The 13,608-nt window shown below is 41.4% G+C and overlaps 2 protein-coding genes across 4 annotated transcripts in view; one reads left to right on the forward strand and one right to left on the reverse strand.

Moving 5' to 3' along the window:
• Window positions 1-5,764, forward strand: part of ITPR3 (inositol 1,4,5-trisphosphate receptor type 3) — a 142,606-nt gene extending 136,842 nt beyond the window's left edge. Inside the window, exons 55-58 of the mRNA XM_054980929.1 lie at window positions 449-614; window positions 1,666-1,826; window positions 2,812-2,973; window positions 4,322-5,764. Coding sequence (XP_054836904.1) covers window positions 449-614; window positions 1,666-1,826; window positions 2,812-2,973; window positions 4,322-4,390 — 558 coding nt within the window. The 3' untranslated portion in view covers window positions 4,391-5,764. The remainder of the gene's footprint in view (window positions 1-448; window positions 615-1,665; window positions 1,827-2,811; window positions 2,974-4,321) is intronic.
• An 819-nt stretch (window positions 5,765-6,583) lies between these two features.
• On the reverse strand, window positions 6,584-13,032 carry LOC129330752 (ubiquinol-cytochrome-c reductase complex assembly factor 2). 3 transcript variants are annotated; one of them, XM_054980933.1, is made up of 5 exons: window positions 12,897-13,032; window positions 11,862-11,992; window positions 9,042-9,116; window positions 8,624-8,693; window positions 6,584-6,916 (listed from the first exon to the last, which is right to left on the reverse strand). In XM_054980933.1, the coding sequence occupies exons 2-5, from the start codon at window positions 11,949-11,951 to the stop codon at window positions 6,822-6,824; spliced, it is 330 nt and encodes a 109-aa protein (XP_054836908.1). In that variant the 5' UTR covers window positions 11,952-11,992; window positions 12,897-13,032; the 3' UTR covers window positions 6,584-6,821. The 3 variants fall into 3 exon arrangements, with proteins under 3 accessions (XP_054836908.1, XP_054836907.1, XP_054836906.1); XM_054980932.1 differs by lacking the exons at window positions 11,862-11,992; window positions 12,897-13,032 and adding an exon at window positions 12,694-12,890; XM_054980931.1 differs by lacking the exon at window positions 12,897-13,032 and having other exon boundaries at window positions 11,862-12,678.
• Window positions 13,033-13,608: the final 576 nt, after the last annotated feature.

Raw genomic sequence — 13,608 nt, forward strand, 5'->3', positions numbered from 1 at the left:
AGTACACTGTAAAGTGTGATTATATCCCATTAAGATGCTTCATGGAGTGCCAGACAATGCTATGCTTTGACATAGACCTGCTCTAACATGGTTCTCATCTCTGATACTGACAAGATGACCAGGTGTATCATATTTCCATTTGCTGCCAAAGAAATATGCTTTGCTTTTCTTAGCCCTTTGTGAGATCTTGCTATGCCTGTTACCTATCTTGTATAATGTTTCCAGCTGCATCTTTCAATTTTTGCATTACAAAATCTACACACCCTGTACTCAATGGCATTTTGACAACCCATCATATTCTTTAGTTTCTATTTAGCCATATTCAATAGAGCATTTAGATTGCCCTCTAAATTTTTAGAGAGCAGTGCAGTTTATCATCACAGCACAACAGTAGGAAAGAGAAAGCTATGCCTGCTTTTAATGACTGCCTGTGCTTTCTATCCTAAAGGAGTCGCTGTTCCCTGCTCGAGTGATATATGACCTCCTCTTCTTCTTCATTGTCATCATCATAGTCCTCAACCTCATCTTTGGTGTCATTATAGACACTTTTGCAGATCTAAGGAGTGAGAAGCAGAAAAAAGAAGAGATCCTGAAGACAACATGTTTTGTATGTGGTATGTACTCAACCAACATCACCCAAGATCCTTCAATCCACCCTTAGAGCACTGATAAGAAATTAGACATGGGAGATGGGTTGTGGCTATGTGCCACAAGTAGGTTAGGCATGGATTATAAGCCATGGGAGGCTTTGTGATGTGTTTATAGCAGCTATAGCAGCTAGTTTTTTTTGCTCTTGGAACTTTTAACTGTAGTCTATTCATGCCTTCATGTCTCTTTGTTACTACATATAACTTTTGTCCACAGCCATGGACAGTCCCCGCTTCTGTCTCTGTCTTAAAAGTCTTTCTCTGTTCCACACTTTCCCTCAACCCCCTAAATTGTCATAGCACTCAACATTTGTCTGCTCCCACTGGCTGTCCTTAGGGAGAGGTGGAATTGCAGCTGTCCATTACAACCACTTTCCAGTAAACCAGAAGTAGATGTCCCATTGCAACTCTCAGATCAAAGCATTTTTTGCTTTAGATGGCTTGTGGATAGGTTTCCTTTGATATACTGTGTGTGAGAGTTTACCTTTTCTTACACTATATTTCATATACAGACATTTAAATCTTAAGTCTTTTTTACATGGACATATCCTGCTTCACTCATGTATTATTTTCATTTTAAGAATTTCTCTGCAAAACTGTGTAAACTATGCACAATTGAATGAATGCTCCACTGTAAACATTAGCACAATCCAGGAGAAACTGCCTGCCAAGGCCCCATTGTCTGCCAAAGCATCTCTTGTCTACAGCATATTGTCAGCCATCCACCTCATTGGAATAGAAAATGCTTCAAAAGAACCCATCAACTTTGTGTTTGCAAGGAGCACCCAATTGAAAACACCTGGCTCCATCTTTCAACGTTTTGTGATTGGCTCCAGATCATCGTGGCAGCCCATTTCCCACTTCCAAAAGCATCCACAGGCTCTCCAAAATGGGGACCCCAGGCCTATGCTATTTGAATCACATGTAACTTCAACTGTCTTACAGAAATATGCTTGCAGATTGCTTTGAATTGAAGTTATGGAGGGGCACAGTCATTTTCCTTCATTGTGTCCTTTAGGGCTTGAAAGAGACAAGTTTGACAACAAGACAGTATCCTTTGAAGAGCACATTAAATTTGAGCACAACATGTGGAATTATCTGTACTTCATAGTGCTGGTGCGAGTGAAGAACAAGACAGACTACACAGGACCTGAGAGCTATGTAGCACAAATGATAAAGGTGTGTACTGTGTATTTGCAGGATGCATGCTCAAACACTGCCAAAATGTTCACCTTGAGAGAAGGCATTTTTTTCAAGTAAAGAAGTGGGAGGAGGGCGGGCAGAAGGCAGATTGTGGTTTACTGTTGGATCATGCAGTGCCAGCTGTTTCTGTGATTCATGATCTGATCCAGCCAGGCACTTATGATCTTGACAATATATTCAGGATTATTAGATTAGTCATGCCTTCTTTAACTGTTGAATAAGTAGACCACAAGGGTTCTAGTTCAGATATTGCCAATAAGCCATTATCAATTAGTTAAAGACTTCAATACAGATCAAAATAATGTGTTTATAAGAGAACTGTCCCCTGTAAACAATTTGGACAACTTTACCGTAAAGGTACAATGCAGTGGGGGTTCTCCTGGATAGTCCCCACTGAAATGCAAGATACTTATATCTAATGAAGAAAGTTCTTGAAAGCTAGTGTGTGTGTGTGTTTGTAGTGCCATTGTAGTGTAGTGTGTGTAGTGCCGTTAAGTTGCAACCGACTTACAGCAACCCCATAGGAATTTCAAGGCAAGAGACGAACAGAGGTGATTTGCCACTGTGGCCTCTGCATAGCGATCCTGGACTTCCTTTGTGGTCTTCCATCCAAGTACTGACCAGGACCAACCCTGTTTAGCTTCCGAGATCTGACTAGATCATGCTAGCCTAGGTCATCTAGCTGAGGGTATTGAAAGCTTCTACCTTGTAAATCTTGTTGGTATTTAAGGTGCTACTGGCCTTGAATCTTGCTCTTCTACGGCAGACTAACAGCTATCCATCGGAAACTAGAAATTACAACAGAACACTTAAATCTTGAGATTACGTTATCACACATACACACACACCAGATTCAGGCATGGTATGTTACTCTACCTTACTAATCTGGATAGCATAGACAATTCTGCATAGGTTAGCTGTTCCCTCCTTTAAAGTGTTGTTTCCTCATTAATCATTTCAGAACAAGAACCTGGACTGGTTCCCTCGAATGCGAGCCATGTCTTTAGTCAGCAATGAAGGAGAAGGGGAACAGAATGAGATCCGGTGTTTACAAGATAAACTGAATTCCACTATGAAGCTGGTATCCCACCTTACATCACAGCTGAATGAGCTGAAGGAGCAGGTAACAGAAGCGTCAAAATATGGATGCTTGTTGGAGTTATGTTTTTGCCTGAAAACATACCACCTCACAATAGGCCAACAAAAACAGCATCTTTAGGCACTTTGTCACAAAATTGGCCTCCTCTTACTAAACTCTCAACTAAATGTAATTATTTTGGACACCTTCACTTGCTTTTAGATAAACAAGAGAGCAACCATTATGACACACCTTGGAGTAATTATCCAGTGACAACTGAGCAGCTGATTTGGGTTATGATAGAGCAAGTGTTTTTGGACCTCACTTTCAGCAAAGGGTCAATAATATGGGCCACTTTTGTAATGTCTCAAGTATACTATGTGTCATGAATCTAGCCATGATCATGCTATGGTAATGTCAAGGCTCAGGGTTAAGTTTAGGAGAAAACTTCACTGCCTTAAGATCTCCTGCTTTAAGCATATGGAGAAGCAGGAGATAAATGTACTAAATAAATACATCAATTTTTGAGCTAGACTGGTAATTCATGAGATAAGAGTTGGGAATGAATAAATTTATTAGACAACCAGAATTCTAATTCATTACCCAAGAGTCTCCCATCATCCTTAAGATTCAAACTGACCTTCCCTTGTTACTAGGACAGGTATATGATACAACCAATAGGTGATCTGCATCATCTTAACAGCTTTCAAACATTCTGTGGAAAACCCATAGTTTGGTGGAAGCTAATCAGAGGTTTCCCTAAAAGTGAAAAACAACTGCATATAAGCAGCCAAAGACAGCTTGCTTACCATTCTTTTGAACTGTAGATAACATGCCTTCCTCTGAAATAACTGGGGCAGGGGAGTATGGCTATATTTCTAGGGTTTATACTAAGATGTACTGGTACCCTGTATGGAACCACAGTACATATATGAAACTGCAGCATGCAGGTTATGTGGCAGGTGAGTCAGTGTTAAAAAATTTGTCAGTATAGATAACTCAAACACTATCTTGTGAGCTCTTCACAATTATGTATTTGATAAAGACTTGGAATCGGTTTGTAAGGACCCTGCCAGGACATTTTACAAAAAGCTCCACTGGTTGGTTTTATGAAGATTATAAAAATCCAGTTCAAGGTATAACAAAGACTTTGTTAGGAATGACACGGTATCAACAAACAGTACATGTAGCTCAAAGTACTTTCCCCCCTTCCTGGGGGTTGGACGTTCTGCCTGTGAGAATCCAGGCACTCAAGGTCGACTTGTCAGCAGGCTAAACAGAGGATGTTTAGCCTGCTGACATCCTCTGAAAGGGAAAAGAAACTAGTTATCTCAGGGTCAAGTGGAAGAGGGCCTAGAATTGAACCAACTTTTAAATTTGTTTTTAATTTCAGATGACAGAGCAAAGGAAGCGAAGGCAGCGGATGGGTTTTGTGGATGTCCAGAATACTCTGAACCACTGATGCAGCAGAGTCAGCTTCACAAAGTCAAAACTGTAATATACGTCTACATGCACGTCCCGAGGAGGACATCTGGTACTAGCTTCCCTGCACAGATCTTATCATCAAGGTGAAAGCTGATCTATGCTGGTATGATTCATACAATGGAGCTTCAGCACCATCTTCTGTTCATCTCTATTAGGGTTGATCACAGACATAGTCAATGAGGAGAAGCTAATGACTAGTAAGATTCTTTGCTTCATATGGATATGTAGTTTACCATGCAGTTGGAAACTGATCTGCTATAACAGCTCCATTCCAAGAACGTGACTTTTCTACCATGCACTACATTTTGATGGCTATTCATCCAGGAGCAAAAAAATACTGTTACTAAGCAATTAGCCTTTTGCTACACTTTTAACTTATTCCAGGAGTGCCCATGGAAGAGAAACATACATGGACCTCTACAAGATTATCATCTCAAATCCTCTGGAGTTGCTGGCATTTTCCCTTGTGTGAAAAATCTCATGTAACCCAAAAAGCAGCTTCAAGAAAACTATACTATTAGTTTAGCTCTTCAAATGAAGATGGGTGACAGATTCCATTAGTTGGAAATGAAAGGGCTTTTTGCCCTCCATAGTGATCTTGTGGACGTTAGTGGGAGATTGCACATTTGTTGCACTGTGAAAGAACCCCCACCACCCCCAATCCAGTAGGGTACCAGATCATAGATATAGGATATGTCCTACTTCTGGTCAATAAGAGCTTGCAGAACGGAAATCTTTTAGACACAGTACTAATATGTTCTCACTAGCTCTAATAACCAGGAAGAACTGGTACTTAAACACCACTGCATACAATCAGCATGCACAGGTAAGGGAGAGGTGACTTTACTGAAGAAATGCCATTTAACAAAAGAGGATTCTATGGGTGCTGCTGTAAAAGCTCTAGGACATGAACTCAGTTTCTTTCTGTGGCTACTATGTACCAATCTCTTTCTAGTTGACTGGACTGTCCTCCATCTGAACAGACTAGGAAAAAAGCCCACAGTGCTAACTAGTTTTCTAGCTGAACTGCCATCAGATCAGCCTATAAAGCAAGGCTAGGCTTTATTAGGTATACTTTAGGTTGGATCTCAAAGCAGCTTTGGCCACTTGTTCCAGAGTAGCATTCTGCTTGGTGAGACTACAAAGGGTGAGGAATTAATAGTTTCTTGCTCCATCCAGAAGTCTCAAGTGTACAGACTGCCACGCATATTTAAAAGGAGAGAAAAATATTACTAATTAAGGATCAAGCTTCCCCATTACTCTCTTTTACAAAATACTATTATGTTGTACACTGTTTAAAATAATGTGCAAAACTTCTTTAAATTAATAAACTAGAATACTATTCAACTGAGATCGAAGAAACGTCACTCAATACATTGTACAAACAAGCTTGACAGGTATTAGTATATTAAGAGTAAGTTTATGAAAGACCTCGTTTGATTAGAGTCACAGGGATAGGTACAGAATTTGGCTTACAGTCTCATTAAGAAATACGTCTCTGCAAATTTTCACCAAGTGCTCTGCAGCAAAGGAATTCATTCTCTCATGTTTGTTGTGTACCATAAAATGTGCAGAAGCACATTTTATGGTACACTCTGTTTGCATAACATTGACAAGGCCTATTGGGCTTCACTGTGGAACGCACAAAGCTGACTCATACTAAGTCAGATTATTGGTCCATCAAGGTCAATATTGCCTACTCTGGCAGGCAACAGCTCTCTTGGGTCTCACAAAGAGATCTTTCACACCACCTACTACTTGATTCTTTTAACTGGAGTTGCCATGATCTGAACCTGGAACCTTCTGTATCCAGACAGATGCTCTACCACTGAGACCTCCCACTTGAGCCCCGCATGAACTGAGAATACCCCTTACCTGTACAGCAAGGAAAAGCTGGTAACAATAGGCAACCTGTTTGCTGATTTTTTAAATGCAAAACTACAGGATTCCACAGAACAGTTTGAAAGCCAATGATCTATGGCCACTTTACAGATATTAATACTGTGAAAAATCTAGTCTTAATTCTTCTTAAAAGAACTATTAGCAATCCCGAGCTTTACATAGTTTGAATTTTGAATCAAGTTACCAGAAATTGAATACATCACTTCAGCTGCAAGACAGGGACATCCCACAGTGCAGACATTCAACAGAATATACAAGCAGACTTGACAACTGTGTCACTTGTATATATTGTAAATACAACAAATAATAGTCTCCCCAAATCTATGTAACCATTGTTACGTTGCTGTTTTCAGAATAACTTTTCATCACCAATATTCCAGCATTGTCCTTGAGATTCCCAAACCAGCACTCTGATTAAGGAAGCTGACATGTGTAAATGAATAACACTCTTTCAAGGTGGTTTATCACTACAGGCAAAATACACTAATTTGTCAGAACTGAAATTATCACTTAGAATCTTCCTCCGGAGTCTTGGCAGAGAACTTCTCACGAAGTTTGGTCCATTTTCCTTTCTTTGCTTCTTCCATCTGCTTCAAACTATCTGTGAGATGGGGAAAGAGGCACAGAAAGGGCAGACAGACAAAATGTAATTTTCATTGTAAAAAACAGCTCTATATATCCTGCCCACTTCTAAAGGCTGTTTCACCCAATACATGGAGGCAACTGCACATTTGCCACTATTTATACATGGAAGGGAATCCTGGCTCCCTGCTGTGTCTGCAGTTCTCACTCAGGTACCCATAAAAAACATTTTACAGGTATACCTTAAAAACGTAAGATGTGAAGCAGCCATTAATTTCCATCTAAATGAATTTCTTTTTACATCTGGGGCAGCATTTTCTCTTTATTCAGAGGAGCCACATGCCAAGCCAGCAACAACAGGCATTTTCCACATACTGCAGCCAAAGTCAGGGACCTGGAACATATGGAGCAGCATCTCTTAACCCCATTCAGCAATCTGCCATTCTGAGGGTACTTAAAAGGAGGGTAGACGCTTATTTCATAGGATACAAAGTAACTGAAGCCAATCAGAATAAGCTAACAGAAAATGAAAGACTAAAACAAGGCAACAGAACACTCCTGAACTTTAACAGCAGACTCTCAAGCCTTGTGTAACAAGTGAAGGATGCCCCTTCCTTCTAGTGGGACGTGGGCATTTAGACTCCTCAATAATTTTGTTCCAAGCATATGTCACAAACACAGCAAGACAGGGACCCAACATAAAGATGCTGAATTAATGTAGTACTCTGTGTATTCTAGCCTCTGGTTCAAACTAGATGAAAGACCTGTGACTGAACCACTAGCACATTTTTATTGCTAAATAGTAGTCCTAAGCATCTGAAGAAGTGAGCTGTGGCTCACGAAAGCTCATACCCTACCACAAATTGTATTTGTCTTATAGGTGCTACTGGACTCTTGCTCTTTTCTAGTAGTCCTAGTGAGAGCACAGATTTGGCTCCTTTCAGCACCATTTTCACATTCACATGGTCACATGAAGCTGCTGTTTGCCCTATTATGGGAAATGCACGCAAATAATGATTCCATGGATCATCTGAGGTTGGGAAACAGCATATGGTAAAGAGTTAACACTCCCTCCTCCGCACAAACATTTGTTTAGCAACATAATGCAATAAAGAGTTTGTTAAAACTTCTGGGTACACGCCCTCCCTTTCTTATGATGCATCTGCCAGAATCAACACAAGTCCCAAATGTAATTTATTTTTTAGACAATGGTTCTTTAGTTGATGGAAACTCAACATTCATTTAGAACAAAGATAATTCATTTGTATACCGCCTTTCTTATACCCAGCTGCATTGACTGAGAGGAGTAGCTTACTCAAGAAGACCACTTGCTGAGTTCATGGCAGCTGTGGGATTTGAACCACCAAAGTGCTGCATTACAGCTCAATTACTTAACTATTACACTACACCAGAAAGTCAGCTTGTCATCAGCATTAAGCCTGTATAAGCCAATTAGACACAAACAGAGAGGATCTGATCTAGTGGGTTATTTACAAATACCTTTTAACAATGCAAGTGGTTCCATAACAGTAGCTCTTTATTTGTAGAAAAATTACCCATGGCGAGACAGGATGAGTTGGAGAAGAGCAGAAAGCTGCACATAGTGCCTTCTGGTTTTTTGCCCCATGACATTTATTTGGGGGGCACATTGTGCAGATGACAAAATCCTGCTTGTGAGCAATGGCATCCAAAACAGTCACTGATCAATCAACAACTGTATAAATACCTGTTGCAAGGACCATCTTGCATTCTTCCACTGTCACGCCAGTGAAGCTGGTATCTTTCCAGCGCGGATACTTGCAAAACAAACAAAAAAGTTACAAATACAGCACTGCCCTCTTCTGATGTTTTTCTTCCTTCTCATACTGTTCTGCAATGCTGAAATAAATAAATAAAACCTGCTAGGTAACACATCATTTTCTTAGAGCTTCCAAATAGAATTTAGCATATACACAGAAATCAGCATTACTGAAACAATACACTCAACAGAAAAATCAGGTATTTTGTCTTGTCTTGATTTTTTCTTAATGACAGTTTTTGCTCTGGAAGAGTCAGTAGAACCTCCTTAGGACTGCTATTACAAAAGAGTAACTAGAGGCAGCACAGTCAAATGCCAACACAGAGTAGCCAATTTTAGACCTTACCTTGTTTTTATAATAGTTGGTATGAATTCTAGCTAGACTGTCAAACATTTCATCACAGGTCACTGGATCAGCAATCTGCAAGAAAACAAATTCTTCCTGGAATGTCCGTAACAGAACACACACTGAATAGAGATTGTTACTGATATTTTAGACAAAGAAATTAACATAATATATGCAGCTTCTGACCTATATAGCTATTTATAGATGCACATATTTTAAAAAAAGAACTAGAAGGTCATCTAGTCTAACACTGTATTCAAAGGAACACTATCAATTGATCAGCTTCCCATTTATCAGTCTACAATCCAGTGCACCACATGCCATAAACAGAGGGCAGATGTACTGCTGGGATTGCTTGCATACTAACTAACTAGTTTCAGATGATGCTAGCAAGTAAGGTTGGCTATACATGACAGGAAAAGATAAACCCAAGATCATCAGCCACACTCCATATATACAGGATGTCAATAACCATAAGCAAAATTCATCATCTTTAAAGGTCATAACTCCATGCAACTTAAAATAGAGGCTTTTGTAAGTAAGATGAATTTCTGGAGGGGAAGGAAAATAAGATGTAATTACCAGAATGATTACTGGCAACAAAGTAATTCATTTCCTAAATAAAGTAGCTTGCAAAATGATCCTCTAACAAGAAAATTATGAAAGGCAGAATATTATGCAAGGACTCCTCTTTCGCAACATCAGATACTGGTCAATGATCAGTTCAGGAAAATGGGTCAGACTGGCTGCACAATCTTTTACATATTTTTGTATTCATATTGAAAAACCCTTGTAGCACTGCAGTGATCAAATGGGAAGCAGAAATGATGTCAAAAAAGAAAATGCCCCATCACATCTCATTGCATAGGAATAAAACTGATGTTAGATTTACAAAGTACTTTTAATAGCTTGGGTTTTGCTATATATGCATTCCTCCTAACATTTGGTGATAAATTTCTCTACTGTACTAACAGCAGGATTTGAGTCCTGTGGCACCTTAGAGACCATCAAGATTTTCAGGGTGTAAGTTTCCTTCAGAGCAACGATACAGACATGGGCACTTGTACGGCACCACAATATGCCAACAATTTCACAGCTGACTTGGAACAGCGCGTTCTCAGCTCCCACCTACTAATATCCCTCCTATACTTGAGATTTATTGATGACATTTTCTTCATCTGGACACATGAGAAAGAAATCCCTGAGGGAATTTCATCTGTTCCAATCCCTCAGAGATTCTCATCTACAAGATCTTCAACAGTTATTTTTGGAATTACAATACCGAGCTGACGTAGTAAGGAACAAGATCAACAAAGCCAGAATGATACCAAGGGGTAATTCACTACAAGACAAGCCCAAACAAAACAACAATACAACACCACTGTTGGTCACATACAGCTCTCAGATCAAATCATTTCATCAGTGGCATGCAACCTATGCTGGACAATGATACTCTTCTCTCACAAGCACTGGGAGGAAAACCTTTTCTTACCCACAGACAGCCCCCTAACCTTGAATAATGTACATCCCCAAACTGACACAGACTCTGGGACCAAAGCCTGAAACCTGGAATAATGTACATCCCAAAACTGACACAAACTCTGGGACCAAGGCCTGAAATAAACCAAAGATGCCAATTTCTCCTCTAATCAACCTTCATTGGACCATTGCACCTTTACATCTGGATATCCGCCTTTACCACTCCTCTCCTATCTAATCAAACTGCATTGTACCTTTGCATCCTGATGCCCTTCTCTGTTAATACCTCTCTCACCTTCTGGCTTGGATATAAAGGCTCAGGGATCTCCATTCCTACTTATAGCTGAAGGGATATCTAACTCTCAAAAGCTCATACTCTGACAATCTTGTTGGGTCTCTAAGGTGCCACTGGACTCAACCAACACGGCTACCCAACCTAAACTATATTTTATACATACAAATTGATACTAGTGCTGCAAGTATCAATTTATATTTTCTTTAAAAATATGAATGGTAGCTTCGTGGAAGTGAGTTTCCTGAGCATGTGCAAAAATGCCTTCTGAAATGTTCATAGAACACTTCCAGTGACAAAACTAACAGAAGAGTTTCCTGTGGCGCTCTCAGGACATTCAAAAGACCACTGGATCTTCCAGAACTCATGTCTGTGATAAATTTGCCATTAACTATTGTATGGTATATGCTTTCACACAAAGAATCGGTTTATTACATGCTGATGGACTATTTCAATGGATACTCAGATGTGCTCCCACCACTAGAAAATATACTCTTGTTCTTAGTGAGCTAAGCAACCAAAGAAATGTCTAATCAGCAAACTTCTTTTGCTCCAAGCTACATACTGTAGCACTCAAATGGGACCACAATGTAACCCCTCCTCCATCGGCTTTGCAGACTAGAAAGCCACGATTTATCTTTTATGGGTCAAGTGAACAGGCAGGAGAACAGCAGAGAACTCAGCCACAAAAACTGGATGCAAAGATGCTTGAGTCAATACCATATCACAAGGCAGAAGGAATCTGGCAATTGTTGAATGAGCCAGAGATGGCAATAACACAAAGCACTGACTGACCAGATGTATCTGAAGTCCTTAATGAGACTGCCAGAAGGAACCTTTATTTTTTGCCTCAATGCCTACTACTCAATTCACAAGTAAAACACTGAAGTCAGTAACACACTGGCTCAGACCAAAATTGATTAAACATATGACAAAAATCCTAAGGAACTAATTTCAAAAGCTGATATGCAGATTGTAATAACTCACACATGGGCTTTTCATTAGATACAGCCACAAGAGGGAATTTCAACAAATGCATCTCTTCTCACCACCACAGAACCAGATGCTCCTGTCAAAAGCCCCTTTCCAAGAACTGTTAAAGACAGTGCCATCCTCCTATGAAACGTATCTGCCAGCATGCTCCAATGGACATTGTATCCTGGCCCAAATGTCCCCTTTCCTGTAGAATCCAGAGAACAGAAGCTGAACAAATAGCAATGCTCCGGTAACATTAGCAAATCGCTAATATTATTCTGCCTGCCCTGAACATCTCCCCAGCTGCATGAGATGTTTTGGCACCTTAGCAGCATTGGTCATCGAATCGTGCCTGAATAGGAGGTGATTTCCATTTTACGGACAAGGACACTGAGGAGACAGGCAAGGATGCCCTGCCACCCACAATGTATTAAGCAGAGTCTGCCTAGGGTTGCCAGCTCCAAGTTGGGAAATTTCTGGAGATCTTGAGGGTGAAACCTGGAGAAAGTGGGGTTTGGGGAGGGAAAGGACCTTGGCATGGCATAATTCCATAGAGTCCACCCTCCAAAGTAGCCATTTTCTCCAGGTGAACTGATCTCTGTGGCCTGGAGACCAGTTGTAATCCCAGGAGATCTCCAGCCACTATCTGGAGGCTGATAACCCTAAATCTGCCCCTTGAGGGGGACACACACGGATATGAACTGAGACGTATTCTGCAGTCGCAATCCTTCGCGCCCTTACTCGGGAGCAAGTCCCATTGAACAAAGCGGGGCTTGCTGCTAAATAAGCCGCCATAAACAAGACAAAAACGTGCTCCGGCCGTCCACCTGCCTGGTGAGCAACTCAGGCACCCTCTTGCCCTTGGGGCTAGGCAAGGGACCCAAAAACCCTCTCCTCCCACCCCACCTGCGTGTTCTCTCCCTCCCGGAAGGCCTGAGCCACCCGCTGCCGCACGACGGTGCCCAAGTCACGCCCACGCTTGGTCTCCTCCACCGGCCACTCCTCGCAGAGCTTCAAGAAACGCCGGTACCGCGTCACCGCCATCTTGGCTAGCGGGTACCCAGCACCACGTGGTCTTAGCCACGCAAATATAGTAATGAATTATTCACATCCACGGCGGGGAGGGGGAGGCCGCAGAAAAGCAGACCAATCACTACGGCTTGGTGTAGAAAAGTCGCTCGCGTCTGCGCAGGTGGAACTGGAGTTGTTCGAGCCGCCGGGCTTTGGACTGTGTACGCACGCGCGTTTGGAAACGATGTCACACTTGCCGGAGCGGACTTGCGTCACAGCTGAAATTAAGGAGGGGAGCAAGCGCATGCGTAGAGCACCATTGTGGCTCCGCCCCCTTTGCGAATGGGAGGGTGGCGCGGTCGTGCAGCTTGGCTTTCTTGAGAAGGCGGAGCGTCGACTCGGGTCCTCCGGGAGCTTTTGTAGAAATTCTGTCAGGGTTTATTATCGGCTTTATTTGTTCACTTTTCATGTTGAGGACTCGTTGTAGGTCTTTCCCTGAGCTCTTTGGTAACTGGAGATTCCCAGGGCCAGAAGCGGAATCTTTTTTTTTTAAAGAAACCCCTCATACAAGAAAGCTGCAGACCACAGCGCGTCTCGCATTTTTGAATGTATAAGTAACAGCACAGCAAACAGAACACAACCCCTCTGAGGCTTGGAAGTTCGTGTCTAAAATTTGTATTGGATTTCACAACGCTTTATACGTCTCTGATTAGTTAGAGAGGGTAGCGAATAGATCTGTGTTGAAGCGGGGGAGATACTGATGGCTCAGCCTCAGCCTATAGTTTTCGTCTGGAATGTGTACTTAATCTG

Source organism: Eublepharis macularius, chromosome 5, assembly GCF_028583425.1.
Source record: "Eublepharis macularius isolate TG4126 chromosome 5, MPM_Emac_v1.0, whole genome shotgun sequence".
NCBI lineage: Eukaryota > Metazoa > Chordata > Lepidosauria > Squamata > Eublepharidae > Eublepharis > Eublepharis macularius.

Bases quoted from the DNA above. Each gene is read 5' to 3' on its own strand.
- LOC129330752 (XM_054980931.1), bottom strand. From the start codon at position 12,122: ATGCTGCTAAGGTGCCAAAACATCTCATGCAGCTGGGGAGATGTTCAG. The intron at 9,117-11,861 runs GTGAGAAGAGAT...GTTTTCTTGCAG, and splicing joins GAGCATCTGGTTCTGTGGTG to ATTGCTGATCCAGTGACCTG. The intron at 6,917-8,623 runs GTATTTATACAG...CCCATCTCACAG, and splicing joins CAAGATGGTCCTTGCAACAG to ATAGTTTGAAGCAGATGGAA.